Source organism: Thermochaetoides thermophila, assembly GCF_000221225.1.
Source record: "Thermochaetoides thermophila DSM 1495 unplaced genomic scaffold scf7180000011816, whole genome shotgun sequence".
In the NCBI taxonomy this organism is placed as follows: Eukaryota; Fungi; Ascomycota; class Sordariomycetes; order Sordariales; family Chaetomiaceae; genus Thermochaetoides; species Thermochaetoides thermophila.
In genome coordinates this window covers 4266514-4289718 of record NW_006383032.1, presented here as the reverse complement: position 1 = coordinate 4289718, position 23205 = coordinate 4266514, and the positions used below count along the sequence as shown (strand labels likewise).

The following is a 23205-nucleotide window of genomic DNA, read 5'->3' as shown; positions in this document are numbered from 1 at the left end:
CAGCCCAAATCTATGCGCAGCTCTTTCCTCCAGCTGCCAGTGCACTTGCGTCCTGCGATTGCTGTTTTTCGATCGCGTACTCTGAGCTCCAGCAGCAGAATGGCGCTGCACCCGTCGCAGAACGTGGCCAAGCTGATATGTACGTTCAACCCCAACCCTGGACTGAGTCAAGCCCACTTAACTCCCCCCTCTGTGTTGCCTAATCCTCCCTCCATTTGCATCACCATCATCACCCACAAACATCACCGCCACCAGACTCCAACTCACACAACACCCTCCAGTCGCCCCGACCGGTACGCCCAAGCCCTTCGAGCCGAGCGGCGCCACCGGCCAGGCAGCGCAATTCCTCAAAGCTGAACTAATCGGCGGTCTACGCCGCGCCCATCTCAATCCCGACGACCCGATCGCCCAATTCCACGACTGGTTCCGTCAAGCCTCGCAGCCCGAGTCTGGCGTCGGCCATCCCGAAACCTGCACCTTCGCCACGGCCCAGCTCCCCTCCGGCCGCGTCTCGGCCCGCATGGTGTACCTGAAGGAGCTCGACACCAAGGGCTTCGTCATCTACAGCAACTGGGGCACGAGCGGCAAGGCTCGCGACTTGTTTGGCTCAGCCGACGGCAGCAGCGTGGGCAACCCGTGGGCGTCGCTTGTTTTTTGGTGGGAGCCGCTGGAGAGACAAGTGCGTGTGGAGGGTAAGGTGGAGAGGTTGACGGCGGAAGAGAGTCAGGCCTATTTCTCCACGCGCGTGCGTGGTTCCCAGATTGGGGCCTGGTCGAGTCGGCAGAGTGTGGTGTTGAAGCCGAACCCGGAGATTTTGGGCGACGACGGACGCGCGCAGCTCGAGGCGTGGGTGAGGGAAACGGAGCAGAGGTTTGAGGGTACAGACGATATCCCTGTGCCTGACTTTTGGGGCGGCGTGCGCATCGTGCCCGAGCGCTTTGAGTTCTGGCAGGGGCGGCAGAACCGTCTACACGACCGTTTCGTGTATGATCGCGTGCGTGGGGAGGACGGCGTGGATCGTTGGACGCTGGAGAGGTTGAGTCCGTAGGTGCGACGGGGGTACATACAAACGGTTGACATACAAACAGTTGTTTGTTTACAGACGCAAGACGAGAGAGAAGGCTTTGGGTTGTAGGCGCCATTGGACTCACTGCAGCTGGGCCGATTTTTTGAGTGGGCAAAACAACAGAGTCAAATGCTTAATCACCAAACACAACAGATCAAACATCTTCACTTTCTTTTTTCTTTTTTTTTTCCCTACCTTTACCATGTCAACTCACACTTCACCATATACCCAGATAAACGAGCAGCAAAATACAACATAGGCTCACCAGATATTTTTTTTTCCCAGTTACCGATTCAATCTTTATTTCTTCCTGAATCCACGCCATCTTGGCTGAACCTGATCTGCAAGACTGCCCAATCGCCCAACGTTTGCTTATAAATCCATATCTCACAAGTCTTGTCATTATTATTCATACAAACACTCTGAGTGCAAGGTTTTCTTGCCGACGCATTCGGTAGGTAATCTTGGAGCCATGGGGCCGATGTTCCTGGAGTCGTCATTGAAGCCTGACCAGGCTCACAGTCCGGTCACCAAGCCAGTCGTCATCATGGTCCACGACGCTCCGATAACGGGCATGAGCTCGCCTCAGCAGTCACCTTCCCACAAGAAGAGCTCAGACGCCGGCGATACCGAGGTAGATGGCTATGCGAAGGGCCTCAACGGTACAGACACGTCCACTGACCCCAACTCGCCGCCTGACTTCGACCCCTACGCCGATGCCGACCTCGACGTCCCCGAATGGGCCAAAAACTTGAAGCCCGCGTCGCCGGCGAAGAAGAAAAAGGTTTCCAATCGGCATCGCGCCGACAATGCCGCCTTTGACATTTGGATCGAGCAGAACCAGCATGCGCTGACGAGATCGGAGCGCAGGCCGGTCAGTGATAATGATAAGTCGTTCCAGGCGCTGGTCAAGGGCCTGGGGCATCAAGAGATTATTACCAGTCCGAGAGACTATCAATTGGAGCTGTTTGAGCGGGCGAAGGAGCAGAATACGATTGCGGTGTTGGACACTGGTGAGCCTTGGCTTCTTGTATGACCGACCGAGTGAAGCGTTTGGCTGATCTGACAGCCTAGGCTCGGGCAAAACCCTCATCGCCGCCCTTCTCCTGCGCTGGACCCTCCAGAATGAGCTCGAGAACCGCGCCAAGGGTATGTCCCGGCGCGTGGCCTTCTTCCTGGTCGATAAGGTGGCCCTCGTCCTCCAGCAGCACGCCGTGCTTGCCTGCAACCTGGACTACCCCATCGACAAGTTCTGCGGCGAGATGATCGAGGACGTTGAAGAGGACAAGTCCTTCTGGGACAAGACCTTCGCCGAAAACATGGCCATCGTCTGCACCGCCGACATTCTTTACAAGTGCCTGGCCCATTCGTACATCCGCATGGATGAGATTAATCTGCTCGTCTTTGACGAGGCGCATCATGCCAAAAAGAATCATACCTATGCAAGGATTATCAAGGATTTTTATGTCGACGTTGAGGAAGATAAGCGTCCTCGAATCTTGGGCATGACCGCCTCGCCTGTAGATGCCCAGGTTGATCCCAAGGTTGCTGCTGCTGAGCTGGAGGGTTTGCTTCACGCCCAGATCGCCACGGCTGCTGATCCGGCTGCCCTCCAGTATACCCTGACCCGGCTCAAGGCCGAGGAAATTGTCGAGTTTGACCGGCGCCCGGACAACTGGGAGACGCCGCTTAACCAGCGGCTCAAAATGCTTGTTGGTCAGTACGAGGTCTTCCACAAGCCGTTTGCCTTCACGGAGACGGCCTGTGCTGAACTTGGTCCGTGGTGTGCCGACCGGTATTGGCAGCTCTTCTTCCGGGAGGAGGATCTGGCTAGGCTTGAGGCCCGTTGTGAGATGGAGATCCTGGGCGTGTCGGCTTATAGGCAAGACACGAGGGAGCAGGTTAGTCGGGTGAGGCAGGCGTATGACTTGGTGAAGAATCATGAGTTTGGACGGCCGAAGCTGAGCACAGACTCGCTCTCGTCGAAGGTTATTGAGCTGGTGAAGGTGTTGAGGAAGCAGTTTGAGGATCCGGACCAGGATCCGCGCTGCATTGTCTTCGTCAAGCAGCGGAATACGGCTTCGCTGCTTGTGGACCTGTTGCAGCAGCCAGAGATGCATATTGAGGGGTTGAAGTCGGGGATGTTGGTGAGTGGATATATCCACCATTCTATAGCCCTGTTGACGAATATACTATTATACTGACTTGCTCTTGCTTCAGGTTGGCAGCGGCCGCGCCGACGCCCACTGGGACAACACCAAAGTCAGCTTCCGCAACCAAGTCCGCACTATCATCAAGTTCCGAAAAGGCGTCCTCAACTGCATCTTCGCGACCTCCGTCGCCGAAGAAGGCCTCGACATCCCAGACTGCAACGTCATCATCCGCTACGACCTCAATGAGACCCTAATCCAATACATCCAATCCCGCGGCCGCGCCCGCCGCCACGGCTCCATCTACATCCACATGGTCGAGCGCGGCAACCCGCGTCACCGCCGGCGCCTGCATGAAAACAAAGCCAACGAGGACGCCCTCCGCCGCTTCTGCGAGGCTCTCCCCGAAGACCGCAAGCTCACGGGTAACAACTTCAACATGGACTACTTCTTGCGCAAGGAAATGGGCCAGCAGCAGTATATTGTGCCCGGCACGGGCGCCAAACTCAACTACAAACAGGCACTCGTCATCCTGGCCAACTTTGTCTCCTCTCTGCCTCATCCCCCTGAGACCGTCCTTGCTCCGGAATACGTCATTTGTGCCGTTCCAGGCGGCTTCCAGTGCGAGGTCATGCTCCCTCCGCAATCCCCCGTCCGTAGCGCGACGGGTAAGGTCCATCCCCGCAAGGCCATGGCCAAGTGCTCGGCCGCCTTCGAGTTATGTCTCAAGCTGATCAAGGGGAAGTACCTGGACGCGCATTTACGGCCTGTCTTTACCAAGCAGCTGCCGGCTATGCGGAATGCCAGGCTGGCGGTGAGTGCGAAGAAGAAGGCCGAGTACCAGATGCGGATTAAACCTGAGATGTGGGCACGGAGGGGGGAGCCTAAGGAGCTGTATGTCACCGTGCTGGCGCTGGAGAACCCCGGGGCTGTGGGCCGCGAGACGATGCCTTTGTTGTTGTTGACGCGGGAGCCTTTGCCGAAGTTGGCGAAGTTTACGCTGTTTTATGGGCAGGGGCCGGATAGGACAAGTCAGGTCCGGTGTGTACCTGTGCCGGGGAGGATTGTGCTTGATGAGGAGGGACGGGAAGCGAAGGCTCTGGCCGGGTTCACGCTGAGGGTTTTTCATGATGTGTTCAGTAAGGATTTCGAGGCTAGGGTCGGAGATTTGCCTTATTTCATTGCGCCGGCGACGAAGGGCCATGGGGAAGGTTTTGAGATCGAGGAGGATGTTAGGGGATTGGTTGATTGGGAGGTGGTTTTTCGTGTGCAGGAGGGTGATCGCATTCCCTATGACGTTGATGCAGCTGGGGAATATGCAGATGAATTTTTCAAGGGCCACTTTGTAGTCGATCCCTATGATGGCTCGCGGAAATATTTTCTCAGGGGTCGGCGGCATGATATGAAGGCCACGGATACTGTGCCTGAGGGGATTGTCCCGCCGGGCCATGCTTGGAGGGGTGTTTCGACGAGGGATATTCTGAATTACAGTCTCACCAAGTGGAAGAGGTCGAGGGAGAAGACGACGCTCAATCCTCAGCAGCCGGTTGTTGAGGCTGAGTTGATGCCGTTGCGGAGGAATCTGCTGGATGATAATATTGGGGAGGATGATCTCGAGCCGAAGCAGTGCTTTTTGGTGCTGGAGCCGTTGAGAATCTCGCCGGTAAGTCCTTGTGGAGGAGAGGAGAGGAGAGGAGAGGAGAGGAGAGAAGAGAAGAGAAGAAAAGAGAAGAGAAGAGAAGAGATAGAAGACAGGCTAACTGGAGCAGCTCCCCGCCAAAACGGCCATGATGGCGTACAGCTTCCCTGCCATTATCCACCGCATCGAGTCAAATCTCATCGCCCTCGACGCCTGCCGTCTGGTAGGCCTCGATATCCGGCCCGATCTCGCCCTCGAAGCTTTAACAAAGGATAGTGACAACACAGGCGAGCACGATGCAGAGCAGATCAGTTTCCAGCCTGGCATGGGCAACAACTACGAGCGTTTAGAGTTCCTGGGCGACTGCTTCCTTAAGATGGCCACCACCATCGCCATCTTCACGTTGATCCCGGACAAGGAAGAGTTCGAGTACCACGTCGAGCGCATGCTACTCATCTGCAACCGCAACCTCTTTAACAATGCCCTCGAATTCAAGCTCGAGGAGTATATCCGGTCTATGGCCTTCAACCGCCACTCCTGGTACCCGAATAACTTGACCCTCAAGAGCGGTAAAACTATCCAGCCGCGCCGGACCCATCTGCTAGCAGATAAATCCATTGCCGATGTCTGCGAGGCACTCATCGGCGCAGCACTCTTGACAGGCCAGGATCGCGCTGGCTCGACTGCCCCCGAGCAAGGTGCCTTCGACCTCGCCATCCGCGCCGTCTCAACCCTCGTCAAGTCCCCCCGCCACTCCATGTCCTCCTACTCCGAGTACTACTCCCTGTACACCCCTCCGGCCTGGCAAACCGCCCCCTGCAGCTCAGCCCAAGTCGACATGGCTGCCCGCTTCGCCTGCCGCCTAGGCTACACCTTCCGCCATCCCCGCCTCCTCCGCTCAGCCTTCCAGCACCCAACCTATCCCTCCGTCTACGAGCATCTTCCCTCGTATCAACGCCTCGAATTTCTCGGCGACGCCCTCCTCGACATGGCCATCGTCGAGTGGCTGTTTGCCCGGTTTCCCGGAGCCGATCCGCAGTGGCTGACCGAGCATAAGATGGCCATGGTGTCGAACCAGTTCCTTGGATGTCTGGGGTTTATGCTGGGTTTCCACAAGAACATTGCGTGCTGCTCCCCGCAGGTAGGGAAGGACCTGGCGAGGTATGTCGCCGAGATGGAGGAGGCGCTGCTCGCGGCGAAGGAGGATGCCGTACGGGCTGGAAAGACGGAGGACGACTGGGCGCGTGACTTTTGGTTGAATTGCTCGCGCCCGCCGAAGTGTCTTCCCGACGTGGTTGAGGCGTATGTTGGGGCGGTGTTTGTAGATAGTGGATACAATTTCGGGGAAGTACGTGCCTTTTTGGAGAGACACATCCGTCCGTTCTTCGAGGATATGCGGCTCTACGACACGTTTGCCAATAATCACCCCGTGACCATGCTCGTGGCTGTCATGCAGGGTCAATTCCGCTGCCAGGAATGGAGGGTGCTCGCGAGAGAGTTGCCTGCGGGGCCGGTCGCGGTTGCGTTGGATGGCGAGGACACTACTAGTGGGGGGGAGTTCGGCGAGGGCGAGACGCGGGTTGTGTGTGCGGTACGGTGTCACGGGCAGACCTTAGCTCATGCTGTGGCAGCGAGTGGACGGTATGGAAAGGTAGCGGCGGCGAAGAAGGCGTTGGAGGTGTTGAGGAAGATGGAGGTGGAGGAGTATAGGCAAGAGTTTGGGTGCACATGTGCTGGAGAAGAGGGGGGGAATGAGGAGGAACTGGAGGCTCATGCTTCGGCTGTTTAATGGGGCTGGATTTTTGGGGTGTTTGCGTTCTTATTTTAAGGTTGCAGTGAATAAGGGGGAGGGGCAGATCCATGGATGGGGAGGTATGGGTTTGATATTGCAAAACATTAGGCATCTATACTTCTCTGGCGAGCTCCTTCATTTGCAATGGAGCCGCGAATTCATTGTACACTTTGACCTTTGACTTTAGCAACTCCTTACCGTCGTAGACAAAATGGATGCAAGCCCAATCGATAGGGTTGCTCGATGACTTCAGGGAGTTATCGCGAACAACGCCAGAGTCTACTGTCAATCTCTCTGTATATCTTCACAAGTCCTCAATCTCTCAATTCACAACATTGGCGTTTCACAACAGACTTGTCTTGAGCGCAGTTCATTACCATATCTGCCTTCTGGCAATCAACTTTCAATATCAAGGTAGACTTTAAGGCTAATCAACCCGAGATGCAAAACTTGCACACCCACTCAATCTTAGAATCGATGTTGCTTATCAGCCCCGAAACGCTCTCCAACCCAAGATGCCATGTTAATGTTAAACCTCAAGAATCAGCTCGAACCTCCATCTCCTCTTCTAACCCCCGCCTGCTGCTGTTTCCATCTCCGTAAACATTCGTCATACCCCAGTAACGACTCGACTCGAACGGATGAGGTGACCATTCACGGAGAATGCTACACTCTCCCTGCCTGACTTCCTCACATCGACCCAGTAGCTCTCCCTCTTTACTATTTAACATCAATTCCTCCCACGTACACCGGGGAGTTGATGTATACGAAGCGACTTCCTTCATCTTGAGCTTAAGTTGCTCCGATGTATGTACCACAAGAGGGAGAAATGCCCTCTTTTCAAGGTTATACCGATTCAAGCTTGCTGCGTGTAGCAAGTCTGAGCTTTGAGCATCTTTTTTGCAAGAAAACGATCACGCCACTTGCATCAACTGAACCTTCGACAACCATGTGATCAACTCTGGTAGCTTTCTTGATTGGATGCTTTTGGAGCTCTGACTTCAAGTTCTGGGCTGCCTCGCGGCAGTAGGTTGACGTTAATTTGAAAAAAAAAAAGATCTTTGACATCAGGTCAATGATGTATGCCATATTTGCCTGAATAACCAAACATGTTTCCTTTGGATAGACGGTGGTCCATGATTTGTTGCAATAGCCTTCGTATCGGTCGAAACCGTCACCGGCAAGACCAGGGTAGAAGAATATCATATCGTCAAGACTCGGACAATCTTTGAAGGGGGCTTGACTTGGAAGTACGGGTGATCTAGGGATCCCCCAGGAACTGAAAGCACAATAAGCAAGGTTGTTCCATCTCTCCAACAGACTGGTCAGGAATGCAGCAAGCTTTCCTAATGAGTGATCGAAGCTGGTCACCTCGGCAGCCAAGACAAACAGGTGGGCTTTGTAAGATGGAGAGAGTTGCCCGTGAACTGAATGAACGACAGGAGATTCAATCCTTTCCAAAAGTATTATAGCAAGCTTGAACGAGCGTATGCTGACCGCAGTACGTAAAAGATCTTCATCTCTTCTCGTCCATGAGATGTCCAGGATCTTTCTGGCAAGGTCTCTCATCGTTTCCGTACCGAGCTTGGTCTCAGAGAAATAGCTTCATCCAACAGTTTTGTAAGTACTCCGATGGCTAGCCTAGAATTTGATTAACCCTGTTAACGACGACAGGACCGGCTCCTCCACCAGCCAGCCCAAAACAATTTCAGCAAGAGTGAGGTATTGGATTCGGCGATCCACTCTTGACAGATCGCAGCTCAGAAGTTGTTGTTTATTCTCTGTATTTTGCAGGAACTCAACTGCCGATTGGTGGACAAATGACACAGTGCTATTACCTAGGATGTTGTCTCGGCGTTCGCGAACGTCAAGGAGAAATGCAGACCGTGTTTGCAGGTGAATAGCAGTAGAACGGCATCGAGAAATCCACTCGTCATCAAGAAGCTGGAGCTTGGCGTCACATAATAATCGTGATCGATACTCTGCATCTCAGGCGAGCATGAGCAGTGCTACACAGGGTAGCTTAAAATAGGCGCTTGGCTGGATAGGAGAAGTCCATGTCAGCATCCAATTGAGAAATCTTGCGGCGTCCTGGCGATAGAGCACCTGTTCAGTCGGATCAAGCCGTCTCCACAAGGTTTCATACAGTTCGGAGATCTCACTAGGCAATGCTTCTAGTCGTTTCTGAGGCTCTGAAGGCGTGTCATGCTTGATGCTCCCAGTGACCACGCTTCTGACTACGAGCACGACTCATAGAAAAGCACCGTCGCTTTTCGAACATGTCGCGCGAACCAATTGACAGAGATCAGAGAACACCGGCAAGAATATTGTAGGGAAGAAAATGGTCAAAAAAAAAGGCCGAATAAATGCAGACAAATGAAGTTTAACAACAACATAACCCACAAGTAGATTAGTAACAACTTATATACTCCTCAGTAAAGAAGAATCGTGTCGCGTAAGCTCTAAGCCTCGGCATGCCTTACCAGTGGACACCAGCCCGGTGAAGGTCCGAATTATCTAACGGCGCATCCTCCCTAATCCCCTCCCAAATCTCTTCAATCCTCCTCACAGCCCCCTTACTCAACGGACCCCTCTTTACCCCCTCAACAGTCGCCCTCAATTGCTCCTGGCTCCGCGCCCCCACAATCACCGCATCCCCAAACTCAGGACTCAACTTCGAGTGGTACACAATCCAACGATACGCCAGCTCCGCCATTGCAACCCCTTCCTCCTTTGCAATCCGATCCCACTCATCCAGCGCCCGCAAAAAGCTCGGCTTGGTATACATCGGCCGGTAGATCGTCGCAAGCAGATTGCCCTCGGCAAACCTGCTCCCGGAAGCGAACAGATCGTCGCGTGACTTGGACAGGAACCCGCCTGCGATGGGGCTGTACACGTAGAAGGCCATGTTGTGCTTGCGGACAGTGGGGAATATCTCGTTTTCGGTGCGCCGGGCGACGGCCGAGTAGTTGCCCTGGTAGACGGAGGGGACGACGAAGTTGTTTTCTTTGGCGATTTGCACGATTTCGTCGATTTCGTGCGCCAGGAAGTTGGATATGCCCAGGCGCTTGAAGACGCCTTGTTTGTGGAGGGCGTCGAGGCCGCTGAGGGTTTCTTTCCAGGGGACCCGTTGGTCGGGCGCGTGGATGTAGTAGACGTCGAGCTGAGGATGGGTTTAGTAAAAGAGGTCTCGGCGGTAGGGGTAATGGAAGATAAGTACACTCTCAGCCTGAACTTTCTTCAGGCTCTCTTGTCCATCTCTGATGACGACGTCTTTGCTGCTAGGCTCGGGGCCGAAAGACCCTGGGGTCTTGGAGTCGATGGTGAAGCTCGAAGCAGCTCCGGCTCGGCCCAGCAGTTCTTCGTTGTTGCCGTAGATTTTGGCTGTGTCGACAGCATCAAAGCCAAGCTCTTTGGCGAAGTTGAGGAAGTCAACTGCTTTCTCAAGAGGGCCATCGAAGAAGGCCGTGGCGGAACCCAGGACGAGTTTCACTCCGTTGTCTGCGATCATTGTGGGATTGAAGTGAGGGTATACTGAAAGAAATATTTGAGAGTAATGTGCTGGTGTGTTTGTCGATGTATTGATGCCATTCTGTGATTCTCAACGTGAGGATTGAGCAAGACTTTATACTCTTTGCCATGGCCCTCATCGTTTCTGCATCCCGTCCAAGTGAAGGCATGAGTTGAAGAAGTTCGGCTTGTCTCTAAGCATTTCGGAGACTTTTGCTGCTGACGCGGCTCTGAAATCGGATAAAAGATTGAATTATGCTGACAGATACTCCAAGCCGTCAGATCCGTTCTCTTAACTCCTCAGGCCTTTGCCACCCGTCGTCGTCAGCTGTTGGGCCTGCTAGGACGATCTGCAAGGTACCGAGAGCTGTGAAAGCTGGACGAGAACTTGCCAACACCTGCATATGATATCGGTTTTGATTAACTGGGAAAAGTATAAGGGTTAGATTCAGCAACCATAAAGTTTCCCCTGATGTTACATTTGGGTCTGAAGTCAGGGGGTAAATAAAAGGGTTGTTCGGGGTAACATGGGTCCAAAAGAAGCCATGTATAACCCTAACCCTGCCACCCAGAAACCACTTGAACCAGGGCCCAGACAGGCGGGCGCGTCTGCCTAGAGCATAGTCGCGTCATTGTTGACCACTTTATCGTTCTTCCTTTTGTATTTCACCTTTTTTTTTTCGCAATTAATTGCCCATAATCTTCAAAAATTCTTATCGGTAAGCGCTAAGACAGTATTCCTTGTAGATCGCAAAGAACGACATCACACTTACCAGCAACCATGGCGTACGGTGATGACGATGACGACAGGCGCCAGGATGAGGAAGAGGAGGAGCTGGATGAGACAGTCAGTGTTAACGTCTCATTGCCAATCTAACCCTCATCATTGCTGACCACCCCGGACAGGATTACAAAACCCAAAAAGATGCCGTCTTGTTCGCCATTGACGTCAGCGCATCCATGTTGCGGCCGCCGTCGCCAGCCACATCCAACGACAAGAAGGCGGCAGCGACGGACAGGGACTCGGCCGTGGCGGCGGCGCTGAAGTGCGCGTACAAGGTCATGCAGCAGCGTATCATTGCGCAGCCCAACGACATGATGGGTGTGTTGCTGTTCAATACGCACAAGTCCAAGTTCCGCGAGGAGCAACCTGGCGGCCATACCGGGGCTGCTTATCCCCACTGCTACCTGTTGGTTGACCTGAACGTGCCCGGCGCCGACGATGTCAAGAGGCTGAGAGCGCTGGCTGAGGATGGGGATGATCCGGAGGGGATCCTGGTTGCGTCGGATGAGCCGGTCAGTATGGCGAACGTGCTGTTCTGCGCCAACCAGGTGTTTACGACCAATGCGCCTAACTTTGGCTCTCGCCGGTTGTTCATCATCACTGATAATGATGACCCCCATGCGAAAGACAAGAGCGCGAAGTCGTCTGCTGCTGTTCGTGCCAAGGACTTGTATGACCTGGGAATTGTCGTCGAGCTATTCCCCATTACCCGTGGGGAGGACAAGTTTGACCTGGCCAAGTTCTACGATGTAAGCGGTTTCCGGCCCTAGCTCTTATTTCCTGGGGTGCTGATGGCATTTGTTATAGGACATCATCTACCGCGACCCTGCAGTTGAGGCGATTATGCCGGACGCGGTAAAAACGTCGAGAGCAGGAGACGGTTTGTCACTCCTGAACTCACTAATCTCCAACATCAACTCCAAGCAGACCCCCAAGCGGTCCTTCTTTTCCAACCTTCATTTTGAGCTTGCTCCAGGATTGACCATCTCCATAAAGGGATACCAAATCCTCCATCGACAAAAACCGCAGCGAACCTATCCTATCTGGATGGGCGGTGAGAAGCCAATGCTTGCACACCCAGAGGCTGTCAGGGTGGACTCAGAGGCTCGGACAGTAGATAAGTCTGAGATCATGAAAGCCTGGAAGTTCGGCGGCGAATTCATTCGTTTCAAACCCGAAGAAGCGGCAGCCCTGAGGGAATTTGGGAGCAAAGTCCTTCGTTTGATTGGTTTCAAACCCCGCTCCATGTTGCCCAGCTGGGCTTCTGTGAAGAAGTCCGTCTTCATCTATCCCAGCGAAGAGCTATTTGTCGGATCTACCCGAGTGTTTTCTGCTCTGTGGCAGAAGCTTCTCAAGGATGACAAGATCGGCATCGCATGGTTCATCCCGCGCGTGAATTCGCAGCCACAAATCGTGGCTATCATCCCATCCGAAAACCCCGACGAAGAAGGCGCAGCGACGCCTTACTTACCAGCAGGGCTTTGGCTGTATCCCTTGCCGTTTGCCGACGATGTCAGGAAAGTTGATGCCTCAGCGCCACCGAAAAAGGCAGACGAGCTGGCGACCAAGATGCGAGAGATTGTGGGCAACCTCCAGCTACCCAAAGGCATCTACAACCCGCTCAAGTACCCGAATCCGGCTCTTCAATGGCACTACAGGGTGCTACAAGCCATGGCACTCGAAGACGAGGTGCCTGACGAAAACGACAAAGAGGACCTCACTATTCCCAAGTACAGGCAGATCGCCAAACGGGTGGGGGGATACATGGCCGAATGGAAAGAACTGCTGGAAGAGAAGACGAAGGCTTTTATAAAGAGCCGGGCGTTGAAGCGCGAAGCTGAAGATGAGGACGGCGGCAGACCGGTCGCAAAGCGGGCAAGAACTGTTCCCACTATCAAAGAGGGCTCCGTTTCGGGCTCTAAGACTGGTAATGCAAAACTCAAGGAGATGTTTGAGAATGGGACCCTCAAAAATATGACGGTTGCCGATTTGAAAGATGTGCTGGCGAGTAAGGGTGTGAGCGCGACTGGGAAAAAGGGGCAATTGTTGGAGAAGTTGGAGCAGTGGATAGAGCAGAACCTGTACTAATGATTCGTCATGATTATGTGTAATGCCTTGTAACTTCTGAAGCTGGGGGGCAATTGTTTGCATTTCTGCGGTAATTATATCTTTATCAAGAGTCTTGAACCTGAAAAACAATGTGAGATATTTGTTTCGTCCCATCTTCATCCTTTATAAGCAAGGCGGGGGGAGGGAGGAGGGGAAAACTGGAGTTTCGAACACACAGGTAGTCCGTTAGCTTCAGGGGTTACTTTAGCGTTGAGTAACTTTTACACGCGTTACGCGGAAAACAACCTCCTCTCCCCCGCCCTCTCTCTCTCTTTCACCATTTCGATCGCGGCTGCGCGTCAGGCGGGACCCGTAAAGCCACGCCCTGAAGACAGGCGGCTCCCCGTGGCTGCATCCAAACTCAACCATTTCCGGGAGGTGAACGCGTTGGGAAGGCAACATGAAGATTCGCGACGACGACAGTTTCGATTCAGTGCACCCCAATTGCAATGAGTTTTAATCTCGTTGCCAAATTTGTTTTTTTTTTTTTTTGGTTCGAGGCCGACTGCGGGACGCCAGAAAGCCCGGGATGAACGCGTCTGCTGCGCCCTGAGCCTCGCCTAGATCAGCGCGACGTGTCACAAAATATCCATCTCCGGATATCTGGCTCATCTACGTCATGGAGGCGTTGCTGGGCGCTTCCACGACGAACTCCTCGTGCGCTTCCATCGCTGACCTCCAGATTCAGCTGCGCAACCTTCTGAATGCCCGTGTTACGCCCACACGCGCCGAACATATCTCTGCGACCTTCGAGATCCGTGCGAGTGCCATCTTCGACATCCCCGGGAATGAAACCCTCAACAACGCGCCGCACATCGACCCACAACTCGCCGGTGTGGCCTCGAGTGCTGCACCGTCTGTGGCTGAGAATGGTGCACTGGCAACGACGTACCGTGTCACCGCCATCGATGCCTTGATGAACCAGCCACGCGACGACCCCAAACTGCAGACTTCCATTAGCAAGCACATCATCAACTCACTGAGTGAGGTCGATGCGAGCACTTGGACGGTGCGCCATGTCGGACCAAGTGAGCACGGCTGGACTTTTACATACATCTGCAAGGACTCGTGGCAGTCATGGTCTCGCCAGGTTGCGAAGACTCCGGCCAAGACGCTCATCGGGGAATGGAGTGAAAGAGCAGGACAAGATCCGATTCATATGGGTATGTTTTTGGTTCTGGTGGGTTGAGCCAAGCATCCCAAAGATGTTGACCAATCATTCAGCTCGCCCGGCGTTTGACTGCCGCGGCTCTGTTAAGATCTCCTTTGTCAGGTCGACGAGGACGATAGACGTTAAGTACGAGCATACGCCGCTTCACAAAACGGTCGGCGAGCTTATCGACCTTCTTGCCCCTCCCCCTCCTGCTCCGGTTTCCAAGACGCCAGTAAAGAAACCGAAAGAGCCAAAGCCCAAGGAGCCAAAGGAGACGAAGCCCAGAACATCGAAGCCTTCGAAAAGAGGTCCAGGAGAAAATGGGGTCCCACTGGACGGCAAATCCTCGCGACAGTTCAAAAAGCGGCGAAAGAAGGACTCTTTACCCCCTGGTGCTGGCGTTATTCCTTCGGAGATGCCAAACGACTTGCCTGTAGGGGAACTGTCTACCCGGCCGTTGTACAACTCTCATTCAGAGGCTTCCACGCATGGACAGCCTGCTGGTTCGAGCAGTTACCCTGAAACCCTCGTCAGTACCGACGGCCCGGCACCGGAAGACGTCGATGCTCTTATGGGCGCCATACTCAATCTTCCTCCCCGGGAGATACAACGCCGGCGCGACGTTGCCATCAAGCTTCTTACCAATAGTGGCATCGATCCAAAGACCCTTACGGCGGAGCAGTTTAATATTTTTGCCAATCAGTCTCCAGAGTTACAGCAAGACTCTCTCGCGATGTTCATGAAGTATGGTGCTGAGCGGCTACGCATCGTTCACCCCAACCAGGACAGCACGCCTGCGGCAACGCCGAATAAGAACGGTACGTCAGCTTAGTCAGCAGGTCAGTCGCCGACGGTTAAGCACAAGAAGCTGCGAAAGAAGACATCCGAAGTGGCCGCCGCAGATGTAGTGGCCGGGGAGGGAACACCGGTGAAGCAGGCCAGATCGATTTGCGATAACTGTCGCATCATGAAGCTCAGGGGCAAGGTACGTACCCCGTGTCGATGGTATCTGAGTAGGTATGTGTTGGGACGAGTACTGACAGCGTATGTAGTGTGACAAGGCCTTACCAGCTTGCACACTATGTGTCGCGAGTGGCGTTGCCTGTGTTTACACAAAGCCGTGGAAGAGCCAAGTTGCGGAAGGGGCAACTTCTGATGCCATAGCAGCACCAGGGGCGCCCGGTCCGCCTGCGCCTGAGGATGCGGCTAACAATGAGCTCGGTAATCTGGGCTCGCCTGGGTTTCGCAGCGTCCCAGCCGCCGAGCCTGCTCCTCCCATAGACCCCCAGGGGAATGGTCCAGCTCAAGACCAAGTGCATGATCACTTGGTCAGTCATGTCGCTGAGCCGGTGAATGAGCCGGTTGCCGCAAAACCCGTCCATCAACAACTTGAGTTGACCTCAGACCCCTTTAGCCAGTATCGACGCTCATCTGGCGTGAGCCTTCTTCCTCAGGCAGCAGCCACTGCTGTCCCTGGGCAGCTTGCACATCCGAGCATACCGACAGCATCGGTCGACTCCAATCCGTTAGACTACATTCACAATTCTATTCCAGAGGCCACGGATGGGTACGTGTATGCCCAGTCCACTGTGTCGACTCGAAAAACAACCTCTCATTACAGCGAGCCAAGCACGTCCTCTTATCATGATCAGAGCGCCCCCTCGGTCAGCCAGAATTCGCGTGGCACTTCAGGGAACGTGCAGTCGACGATATCACGGCAGAATTATTCAACAATGCAGCCCACAAATGGGGCTGGAACAAGCAGTACTACAATGAATACACAACCAAGCACCTGGCGGTCCCTGTCAGGTGTGTCTGCCTCTGCATCACAACCGTCGAATGACTCTCTCCAACAGTCCAGGGCCAACTCGGCGCCCGTCTCACAGGCATATGATGATTTACACCAGCAACAGCAGGCTTCGACTAGCTGGTCTACTCAGGCTTCGCAACAAGCTGTTTGGCCTTCTCCCCCGCAGACTGCCGTGCAACCTGTTCGCTCGAGGTCACGGCAGCCTGGTCGGTCACAAGCCCAGACGCAGTCGAGCAGCATGGCAACTGCCCAGCAAGGGAACCAGTCATTGCCGATTACGTCTGGCCCGACTCAACAGTCGAGTTCGACGCGGAGCTACAATTACAACCAATACTCGACCGGTAGTTCTCAGGCCGACAGGTCTAATGACCACATAGCGTACCAGTCGTATGGGACTGGGCCAACTGCTGTTCAACTGACCACGCACCCATTGGTGGACGGCTACAGCTCTCGGCTACCGTCGACGTCTGTTACACACTCTTCTACATCATCCTCTCAGAAAATGACTCAAACCTACTCGACCACCTTCTCGGCCAACACAAGCCAATGGGGGACAGCTTCCTCAACCGCGCAGCAAACTAAGAGCTCTCGTGGTTACTGCACCACTCAATCCACAGCAAGCAGCACCGCCTCCTACAACCTCCCTCCCACAACCCAACAATTCCAATCCGTCCAAGGCTTCGACATGTTCCCACAAGTCCAGCCCCAAGCCCGCAGCTCATCCAGCCTCTACACCCAACGAACGCAGAAGCCTCAACAGCAAACCTACAGCAGCTACATAGCCCAGTCCCAGCAAGATCACCAACAGCCCCAGCAACACCATCACCAGCAGCAGTCTCACCAACAACAACAACACTTCCAACGCACCGCTGCCGCTAGCACAACCCTTCACCGCCATCAACGAACCACTTGGGGCGGCTACAGCACAAGTACGACCAGCTCAACGGCTACCACGTCCTCAAGGTTCGGGTCTCTGACTGCCACGGCGGGGACGGGAAAGGCGTATTCTAGTGCTGTGCATGAAAGGCAGCATCACTGGTCTACACTGGCCGAATTGGGACTCCGTGCAGCGGTTGCGGCTGCAGGAAAGTGTGCTGGAACCGGGGCTGGGGCCATGGATGGGGACCACGCGTTGTATGATTTGGTAGGGAATAATCCGTAAGAGGTCCCAATGGGATCTGAGGTTGAGTTGAAAGTTATGCGGGTAACAAAGGGGGAAAATTATAGGATGAGAAAGGAGGTACGTACATATGAAGGGTGGCATACATACATACCTTGATTTGCTTGCTTGAATGGGGTTTATTATTGTTGAGTGTTATATGGGATTCGGAGAGGTGGTAACTCGCGAGAGTTGCTTTGCCTTTTCAAATCAAACAGTTTACTTGTTGGATGGAAGCATAGGAGTCTGGGAAATGAGCAAGGGTTGGGAAAAGATCACAACGGGCCTTGCATTTCTGGCGTGGTTTGTTTGGTTTTAATTGGCTGATGGGTGGATGGATGGCTTTCGTAATCCTAGCTACGTACTTCGTAAATATTGAGGATGACCTACCACTTGATCTCAGTGTCTTTCTGAGTGTCATGAACAGACCGGGCCCGCTCAAGAGATGGACAATCATCCTCAAATTCCCATTTCCTCATATGTAGTGAGTCACGCACATGCCGACATCACTAATAATGCAAAGGAGCCAATCCTCAAATGCGATCTTTAGGTAATTCCACTGTATCTACTCGCTTTGTCTCACCCATTACTAAATGGAGTGGGAAAGATACCTTGGTACCTATGTAACAGGAAAGAGAAAAGCCTCAAGTGTCCTGGGTCAATCAGTCCATAACCGCAACCTCGTAACCGCAGTGAAGCGCATACTATTGAGCCTAGTACCTAATAAAGTACGATACGTGCGCAAGTATCTAGCATCTCTTTAGCATCTCTTCGTAGAAGGGAAAAAAAAAAAACAAAAACAAAAAACAAAAAACACCTCAAACGCCGCCATATCCGCAGATCGTCAGTCAGCAAATATCTAACACCTGCAAAGATCTCGGAAAGGAAAAGCAAAAACGAAAAACTTAGTCTACATGTAACAGCTTCTCCCCTCCCTCCTTCTCCTCTTCACTCGCACTCCGGCTCGCTCCTCAAACTCCGAAATGAGCTGAGCTAACCGACCGACTAACTGACTACATGCCTTATGACATCGCGAGCCCTGCGGCTGGCCACTCGGCGAAATCACAGGATAGATAGGGATTCAGTCAGCAGCAGTAGTCTGTCAAGATTAGTCGGATGGATAATAGAAGATGATGTGGTTGATGGAGGGAGTTGTAGGTAGCAGTAGTAGGTAGCCAGAATCTCATCTTCTTTTCTTGTTTATTCGATTGTTGGGTAAATTTGTTTTGCTTTTTGTTCCCAGCCCAAACCAACCGGACCAACCAGAACCTGCCGAACAACCAACTAACTAACTAGCCCTTGGATGGGGGATGATATGAAAAGAGAAGAAACGGATCAGCTGCAGCAATCGATATACGACAATGTGAAGAGGGGGAAGGCAGGTTGTATGCATCGGAACAGAAGTGGACTAAAAGAACAAAGCTTTTCCTGCGCCGGTTCTCCAGAGAATTTTTGGGTCTTGGTGGGTTGGTGTGTGTGTGTGTCTTTGCATGCGGTGTTGAGGAGCTTTGAGGATGGCTTAAGCCGACACAGCGGGGGCCTCAGCCTTGGTGTCGACCTTCTTGGCCGGGGGAGCCTCAGCGTTGTCGTCCTCGCGCGCGCGCTTGCCGTTGGCCTCGCCGTTCTTAGGGGCGGTCGACTGGATGGTCGGGATTTGCACACTGTAGGAAAGCTGTTAGTAAGTGACAAAAAGCAAGACGACCGAAAGAAAGTAAAGATAGCATACTCATTGGTGCTGGGACGGGTCTCCTCCTTCTTCTGCTCGCGCTTCTCGTGGCTGTCGCGGGAACCGCCACGGCCACCACGACCACCGCGACCCCTACCACGGCCACGGCCGTTTTTGTGGCCGTTCTTCTGATCATCACTGTTCTTCTTGTCGTTGCTGTTGCGATCGTTACCGTTGCGGCCGCCACGGCCACGTCCACGACTACGGGGACCGCGCTCCCTGCCCTCGAAGAAAGTCGGCTTGCGGCTGGTGCTGGGTTGAATGATGCCCTCCTTAATCTGGCGATTCTTCTCCTCCAGGTAGTCGATCTTCTTCATGACGATCAGAGGTTCCTTGCTGTCCTTCCAAGTCGGCTTAGGATCCAGCTTGACGAAGGCGTCCGCGAGCTCGGGGCTCTCGAACTCTACGAAGACGGAGCCCTTGAAGGTGTCATCGGCCGTGCGACGCAGCTTAACCATCTTAATAGGACCGTAAGGAGCGAAGAAGGCCTCAATGTCGAACTGCGTCGACGGCTCCTCCTCGCCGAAGCCCTTGACATAGACGCTGGACTCCAGGCGGCGCTTCTGCGCTTCGGTCGAAGACTTGTAGGGAACCTTGCGCTTGACGACCTCCTCGCCCTCAGGACCGGAGATCTCGAGGAAGTTGCTCTCGCGCAGAGCGGCCACGACGGCGCTGTAGGGCTGGAATTGCCTCATGCGCTTGAAGCTGCAGATGGTCTTAAGGGGCATTGGCTTGTTCGCCTCGCCGCCAGTGCTCTCCCACATGAACTTGTCGATGGGAAGGTTGCTATCGCTGAAGTAGAACTCAACCTGGGTGATGTGTCAGTTTAGTTTGGCTGGCTGTGGTTAACGCATCATTGTAGAAATTGTCTTACCTGAGCGCGAATCTTGACGGGGTCATCAGTGACAGGCATGGTAGTAGGATCGAACTTTTTGTTCTTCTTGAATTCCTTCCGACCGGTCTGGGGCTTCTGCTCGGAGGCTTTCTCATCCTTCGTCTCAGCGGCAGCGGCGCCGTTCTGGGGCTCAGTGGTCTCCTTAGCCTCAGCAGTCTCAGTCGCCGGGGCCGAAGGAGCGGTCTCCTGGGCAGTCTGAGTCTCTTGGGCGGCAGCGGCCACCTCAGGCTGCTCCTTCGTGGCGACGTCGCTCATTGTGATGAATGTTTTGAATTGGTGGCGATGCGCCAAAGGACGATGCGACAAGATATGAAGGGGCGATGGGGGAAAAAGTTAGAGAAGAGATGGCAGATGGATGACGGTCAGGTACAGGACACTGAACCAGCAACTTCTCGAGGATGAGGAGGGTAAACGGAATTGGACGGGAAGAAGGAGGGTAAAAGTTGTGCGATTGGGGGGAGAAAAGCGACAGTTTGAAGAGAAGTGACCCAAATTTGTTGGTGGGGTAGGAGGAAACTGAGCGGCGCATGCGAGACGATAAGTGCAGATAAAGCAGCCAGAACAACCAGGAGCGCTGGAGCAGGGGATCGCACATGTGGCCTGGGAGTCACCGGGATGCGCCAGCCACCGCGAGTCAACGTCGACTTGACTCGCACTAGGAGAACAATTTGCAGCGCTTTAATCGACAATCATTACAACTTACAACACATTATGGACTGACACATTTTCTCCGACACAAGCTATTGTAGACTGCCAGCTATTGTACCCAACACAGCGCTGTCGCACAGCAATCTACCTCTTCCGCCTTCAGACCTGCCTATTGTAAACCAAACACTGCAAAATGCACCGTACGTTGGCAGCTACAGTCGCCCCATTGCTTGCTGGTTGCTCGATTGCTCGGTTGCTCCGCACACTCAAGCCAAATGTCAACATTGGCGGCGCGACTCCCTACGAACCAGCGCAGGCAGCGAGCGTGTCAAAAAATAAAAAAAAAGGGAAAAAAAAGGGGTCCCCGCTATCGGGACCCCACCACCTCATGCATGCAGCGCATCTCCAGCTTCTTTGCCCCGAATTGCTCACTGCTCAATATGCTGCTTTCTGCCGCTTCTTACCGCCCGCTAGCAGCTGACTCAGAAAACCAAGCCGCGGAGGGCCAAGTCACGTAGCCTGGCCCGAGCGCCAATCTCACGTGAGGGGCAGTGGCCGGGAAGCGGGAACAAGGGGAAAATCTTTTGCGACAGAAAGTGCTGGGCAGGCCGTTGAGATAGGTGAGCAGCGAGCTGTCGTGCCAACCATTGACAGCGCCAGACACGCCAGATTCGACCACCAGCTTGTTCATACCTTCTCTGCTGGTCGAGCTCTCTGCAGGGCGAAGCAGGGTCTGGTGTGAAGTTGCACGGGGGTGCGCCAATTGCACGCAGAGATCGAGTGTACCTCGAGTCAAGCCTGAAAAAAAAAAAGCCTAAACAACAACCAAGATGAAGCAGCGCAGGTTGATGCGTTTCCATGGCCTTCGTCGGCCTGTGAGTCGAGCTCTGTTCCTCCCACGACCCCATTCCCGGCTGACCTGCCCTCCCCCCAGCGTGTCCGGCAAACATGGAACAAGTACAACCTGTACAATCTCGCCCGTCTGCGGACGCCCTCCCTCAACTCGAAGACCTTTTTCCAGCAGAAATGGATCGCCAAGTCCCTGACCCGCGGCTACCACGGAGAGCACATCAAGGAGCATCAGTGGGAGCGCATGTTCAGCCGCCGTCTGCTCTCCGCAGTCAACATGGACCCCCGCTACATGGCCCGTTACGATGGTAGTGAGCAGGGCGCCGGCCGCGGTTCCGGTCTCAAGGGCATGACCGACAAGATCAAGAACCCCGGCAACCTTAACCTGCCGACTCCTTACATGCAGATGACCTTTGCTCCGCAAGAACGTCGTCTGGATATTGCCATCTTCCGTGCTTGCTTTGCCAGCAGTGCCAGGCAAGCCCGTCAGTTCGTCCTGCACGGCGCTGTGACGGTCAACGGGAAGAGGGTATGTGCCATATCCTGCGCTTTGTTAGGGCCCTGATCATATCTGACCCCTTCTTCCTACAGATGCGCCACCCGCAATACCTCCTCAATCCCGGCGACATGTTCCAGGTCAACATTGAGCGCGTCATGACCGCAACCGGCAAGCCGAAGCCCTACCACCAGGCCCGCGAGGCCGAGCAGCTTATGGGCGGCTCCAAATCCGCCGAAGGAGAGGAAGGAGAAGGGGAAGAGGCCGAGTCTAAGGAGGAGGAAATCCCTGCCGAGGCCGAGTCCACACCCGAGGACCGCGAGGCCCGGCGCAAGGAGCACCTGCAGAAGCTGGCGGACCTAAAGAAACGCACTAAGGCCATTATCGAGGACAAGGCGACAGCCAAGCAGAAGAAGCAGCTGCGCGGCTTCATCAAAGAGCTCAACAAGGCCATCCAGCAGGCTGCGAGCAAGAAGGACCTGCGCGAAGCCAGCGAACTGCAGCGCGTCGAGGCCGGTCTTGCCGAACTCTTCGACACCCTGTCTTTGACTCCAGCAGAGCGCCACGCCAAGGAGCGTGAGAAGGCCGCTGCGGAAGCCAAGGAGGACAGCAGCGAAGAGGTCACCGAGTCGGCCAGCACTGAACCCGCCGCCGCCGAGTCTTCCCCTGCTCCCAGCAGCGAACTGGTCACCCCCTCTACCACCTCCGAGCCCGCCCAACAATCCTCTTCCCCTTCCCAAACCACCTCCAAATCCACCGCCGACGAACCCCTCGACCTCTCCTCCCTCGAGAAAAAGATCCTCGCCCGGCTCCTCCGCGAAGAGCGCGAGAACCCCTACGACCCCACCAAGCCCTACAAGACGCCCTGGGAGCCCAAGCCGTGGATGTCGCCCTTCGTCTTCATCCCACGCTACCTCGAAGTCAATCAGCGCATCTGCGCCGCCGTGTACCTCCGTCACCCGGTCGCGCGCCCGGGTCGTTCCGAGGTGCCCTCGCCGTTCTCGAATACGTTGGCGCAGTTGGCGTTTAATTGGTATCTTAAGAGGCGTTGAGCAGGAAGCTTGTTGGGGAGACTGGTTCTTTCGCATTTTGGTCAGTTCGGTTGGAGAGGGGGGACAGTTGTGGGTTTGTAATAGAGGCTGCTGGGTGGGGAGGTTAGACTGTGGTTTGGTTGGGTTAAGAGGTACACCGGCTTAGGAGGAAGGGAGTTATGACGATCCCATTCCCTCCATGAAAGACGGTTGTGGATGCTGCACGGGCTGACTGGCTAGTTAGCTGGGAGGTAGGTTCGGTCATAGACAGCCGAGACATGGAAGAGGAGGAAAATATGTGTGCATACCATGCTACGACGAGTCTGGCTTCTTTTTCAAGCCCCAGCTTGCATGTATTCTATCTATTTACTAGAGGTGTAACTTGTAC

General features: G+C 54.2%; 6 protein-coding genes across 6 annotated transcripts; 4 read left to right on the top strand and 2 right to left on the bottom strand.

The window, feature by feature from the left end:
* Positions 1–99: 99 nt before the first annotated feature.
* On the top strand, positions 100–1048 carry CTHT_0032540 (phosphate oxidase-like protein; the record flags this gene model as incomplete). Its single annotated transcript, XM_006693630.1, has 2 exons — positions 100–139; positions 282–1048. The coding sequence occupies 2 exons, from the start codon at positions 100–102 to the stop codon at positions 1046–1048; spliced, it is 807 nt and encodes a 268-aa protein (XP_006693693.1).
* Positions 1049–1613: 565 nt separating this feature from the next.
* CTHT_0032530 (uncharacterized protein) lies at positions 1614–6644 on the top strand (the record flags this gene model as incomplete). Its single annotated transcript, XM_006693629.1, has 4 exons — positions 1614–2079; positions 2141–3213; positions 3287–4879; positions 4986–6644. The coding sequence occupies 4 exons, from the start codon at positions 1614–1616 to the stop codon at positions 6642–6644; spliced, it is 4791 nt and encodes a 1596-aa protein (XP_006693692.1).
* Positions 6645–9126: 2482 nt separating this feature from the next.
* Positions 9127–10158, bottom strand: CTHT_0032520 (uncharacterized protein; the record flags this gene model as incomplete). The annotated part of the gene is made up of 2 exons (XM_006693628.1): positions 9127–9810; positions 9868–10158. 2 exons carry the CDS (start codon positions 10156–10158, stop codon positions 9127–9129), a joined length of 975 nt encoding a protein of 324 aa, XP_006693691.1.
* Positions 10159–10938: 780 nt separating this feature from the next.
* On the top strand, positions 10939–17175 carry CTHT_0032510 (uncharacterized protein; the record flags this gene model as incomplete). The annotated part of the gene is made up of 9 exons (XM_006693627.1): positions 10939–11004; positions 11064–11690; positions 11749–13022; positions 13615–14213; positions 14275–15021; positions 15112–15188; positions 15256–15770; positions 15896–16012; positions 16065–17175. 9 exons carry the CDS (start codon positions 10939–10941, stop codon positions 17173–17175), a joined length of 5133 nt encoding a protein of 1710 aa, XP_006693690.1.
* Positions 17176–18691: 1516 nt separating this feature from the next.
* CTHT_0032500 (uncharacterized protein) lies at positions 18692–20048 on the bottom strand (the record flags this gene model as incomplete). Its single annotated transcript, XM_006693626.1, has 3 exons — positions 18692–18833; positions 18899–19707; positions 19773–20048. 3 exons carry the CDS (start codon positions 20046–20048, stop codon positions 18692–18694), a joined length of 1227 nt encoding a protein of 408 aa, XP_006693689.1.
* A 1223-nt stretch (positions 20049–21271) lies between these two features.
* CTHT_0032490 (mitochondrial 37S ribosomal protein uS4m) lies at positions 21272–22838 on the top strand (the record flags this gene model as incomplete). The annotated part of the gene is made up of 3 exons (XM_006693625.1): positions 21272–21316; positions 21376–21819; positions 21882–22838. The coding sequence occupies 3 exons, from the start codon at positions 21272–21274 to the stop codon at positions 22836–22838; spliced, it is 1446 nt and encodes a 481-aa protein (XP_006693688.1).
* Between the last annotated feature and the right edge of the window lie 367 nt (positions 22839–23205).